Genomic DNA, 3,557 nt, shown 5'->3' on the forward strand with positions numbered 1-3,557 from the left:
CACGTCTTCGCTTCGGGGATAAACTCCATTTATTCCCTTCGTTCATGGGGACATTCCCAAGTCCTAATGCTGTGTAGAGGATGGAAATGAAGTTTCTTCGGTGGTGAGCTGATAGCTGATAGCTGGGAATCCACTAGTGGCGACATCACGTGCCAAACTAGGCTCTCCATGGATTTCGAGCCTTCCAAATCAAATGCTCGCAGAGTAGATAGTAACCAACGTTCAATTCTCCAGATATGAACGTCACAGATGGATAGTAGGTTTGGAAAGGCGCTTCCAGCTGTATGCCTACTAGTACTCAGAAGCCTAGCGGCCAGACGCTCCAGGATTACTGGTATATAAATATCTTATGACACAACGATGGATGATCATGGTTTTATTTTAACTATAAATAGATAGTACAGAAAGTTCAGAATGATTGTTAATGGCAGTGAAATATTTGTTGAGCTTCTTTTTAATGACCTGGAATTATTACCTCTTCCCTTGAATACTGAAAGAAAAGATCATGACTGCGTTCAGAGAAGCTTCGAATCTTCAATCTCAGAGTAAGTACCTAGTTAAGCACATTGCTTCCACAGAAGCTGGTTAATACAGTCATTATTCGAGGCAAATAAAGACCGAGAGATATTGAGTGGATTTTATTTTGCCTATCTATTCAAAAAAGTCACGCCTGGCTATGATCTAGCTGCAGGGAACGCACGAAATGAATACCCGTTCATTCATTCGCTCATTTATTTATCCCCTTCCGCAACCAGCCCGAAAGGGTAAGGAAGGGTACACATCCCCCTTCAAGGAGAGGGAGCAAATATGACAAGAGAGAGAAAAAAGAAAGAATTAAAGAAAGAAACAAAGAAACAGTGTATTTTCAAAGCTGCACATCGTTGTTCAGCAGGCGAACCTCTTCCCCCGGCTTGAAGGCCGGCAAGCCGATATAGGGACACCCATCGCAGCGGAACGCATCGCCCAGCGAGCAATTCCCGCAGCTGCCCACCTTGCCCTGCACGGTGAAATCTACCTCTGCCAGCTCGCTCGAGCCTAGTTTCATGGTCTCCAGCGCTTTGTCGGCAGTGGCGCGTTTGGCCTTGTCTTTTGCCTCAAGCTTCTGAGAGAGGCCGCAGGAGCAGTCCTTGCACGCTCGTCGACGTTTGCCTGGCTTTGGGCGGCATTCGGGTGCTGTGTAATGTGGTTTTAGTTCGGAGTCTAGTTGTTGTAGCAGGGATTGGGGAGGAGGGAGAGGATAAGGGAGAGACGGGGGCTGTGGGTATGGAGTGGATTGCAATGGACTATTCAACTCACGTTGGACAATTTGTCTTCCCATATCATCTTCATCAAGCAGTTCGTCCTCGTCGATAAGCTCCTCGTCGGAATCCTGCGGATCATCTTCCGCCGGCACGCCAAAGTCATCGCTGAAATCTATAAATCCCACTCCAGGGGGAACTGGGTTATTTTCGGTCGTCTTGGCTGCAGGAATAGGCGCGCTTATCCCATTTGAAGATGGTGCGCCCACTGTCCCGTTGGTACTGTAATTGGCAGAGGACGCGAGAGTGTCCGTCTTTTCCTTCTCCTTCCTTCTCCTGCTCAGCTTCAGCGGAATAGCCTGCTGCGCTCCGATATCTGGCTTCAACAGCTCTCCCTTATCATCAAAGACTAGGCCTGCCAAGATCACTTCGTTCCTGAACCGCTGTTCATCATCATTGTAACGCCTGCTGCTGTTCGCATTACTACCATTACCGTCACTTAAACCCCACGGCTTATTTTCCCGATTGCGCAGCTTCCCCGCGGGTCTCAGACTGTGCACGACCCGCTGGATGAGTTCACGGTTGAGGAGGCTATGGGTTTCTGCGAGGGTGTTGTCTGCGCCTGTTAGGAGGAGGACGATGTCGTAGGTTGATTCTGGAAGGGAGACGAGGCCGTGGGCAAGCCGGTCGAGCATCTGCAAATCAGTCTTGTCCCGCGTGTGTGATTTTAAGATCGCGTTTAGCTTTTCGGGATGCGAAGAGAGGGATGGCGGGGAGAGGAGGAGGACTCGTCCAGTGGTCGCCATCGCTTCTGAACGGTGGGGATGCTAGAAAATTGGAATGAATGGAAGAAAAAAAAAGAAGAGGGGAAGATGTTTCTTTACTCTTTTTTACACCTTCTTTGTCCTCGTGGTTTTATTGATGTTGTTGTTGTTGGGTGGTGATTATTTTCTTGGAAATAATAATTTAAAAAAAAACTTGTGGTCACATCATTGGAAAGTTTTTACTGCTTGTGCCCCTCGCCAGGAAGTACAGATTATCTGTACCAGAATTCTGGCGCCATCACATGCGGGGAAAGACTAACTGGCACATCTATTACTAATACTAGTTAAGTCATCTCTCTCCGAAATCGGTCAAAACTTTCCAGGAGCGTTTCAAATTCTTCCACAGTGTTTGATGACCCTTTGTCAGTTACCAGAATTCTCAATGAACAATCAATCGTATTTGAGTCGATCAGGGAAAAGTCCTATTCCGCCACTACGATAGATCCTCTCTACGTGAGGTCCGTGATCGGAAAGCGGCGGCTGTGCTGACCTCTCCGTAAGTGTCATCATTCCGCATACAGTGGAAAGGTGTATCAAGCGTAGAAGGAACCATGTTTCTCAATTGCAGGAAGCAAAGTGATATGTGTGAAATATTAAATTACTATGAGAATATCCGCAGTATTTCCTCGTCTAGGAGCGAGGCAATTTTATTAGCACTTTCAACAACTCACTGCTTTGGCTTGACCAGGGAAAGTTTATTGTATGTGTTGACCGTTTTGACAGAAAGTCAAGGAAGGTCTATAGATTTGAACGTTAGGCTTCTTCTTCCTGCATCCCAAGGTTTATTATATTCTATACACACATACTTTTAATTTCGGAGTGGAAGCTGTGTTGGCATTCATACATAATTCAATGTGGTGATGAACTCCTTGGTATAAAATGTACAGCAATACTGTTTATTGTTGATGCTTGCAGTGAATGGGGTTTCTAATAACGTACATACCTATGGATAGTTTGTTTTTATCATATTACTATTGACGAGTACTGTTTTGACGGCAAATCCTGTTACCTGTTTGATGCGAAACCAAGTTTACCTCTCCTACCCCGGATATTCACCGCCACGCTAGTCCGCATTAGGGCGCGACAACGCTGGCTGGCCCTGGCGCCATGGGAGAATGACGTAGTGTGGGTCTTGGACCCGCTGGTCAGGTGCTCCTCACCCAGGGAAGCAACTGGTCCCGTGCGACGTTTGAGGGTAGGTACCTAGGTATTGACCTACTAGCACATTCTACAGCGTGGCGTCTGCCGTATCCATCTGTTCTATTGACGCGGATGCGCGGATGCATCGCTGCCGAGTGCAGAGTGGAGACAATGCAAAGAGGAAAGCGGGTAGGAAGACGGCGTTGAACAAATTGGCCTGTACCTTTGTGAGATGAGAGCGCGCATGGCTTGTTGTGCTGTGCTCTGCTCTGGGGTCATGTGCCGCGGTGGTGCAAGCCGGTAACTCTCGAAACCATACAGACTAGAGAGAGGAAGGTTGATTCATGTGTAGTGG

General features: G+C 47.4%; 1 protein-coding gene across 1 annotated transcript; it reads right to left on the reverse strand.

The window, feature by feature from the left end:
* Positions 1–865: 865 nt before the first annotated feature.
* HCAG_02021 (conserved hypothetical protein) lies at positions 866–2,044 on the reverse strand (the record flags this gene model as incomplete). Its single annotated transcript, XM_001544924.1, has 2 exons — positions 866–1,173; positions 1,297–2,044. 2 exons carry the CDS (start codon positions 2,042–2,044, stop codon positions 866–868), a joined length of 1,056 nt encoding a protein of 351 aa, XP_001544974.1.
* Positions 2,045–3,557: the final 1,513 nt, after the last annotated feature.

This window comes from Histoplasma capsulatum, genomic scaffold (genome assembly GCF_000149585.1).
Source record: "Histoplasma capsulatum NAm1 scaffold_1 genomic scaffold, whole genome shotgun sequence".
Taxonomy (NCBI): Eukaryota; Fungi; Ascomycota; class Eurotiomycetes; order Onygenales; family Ajellomycetaceae; genus Histoplasma; species Histoplasma mississippiense.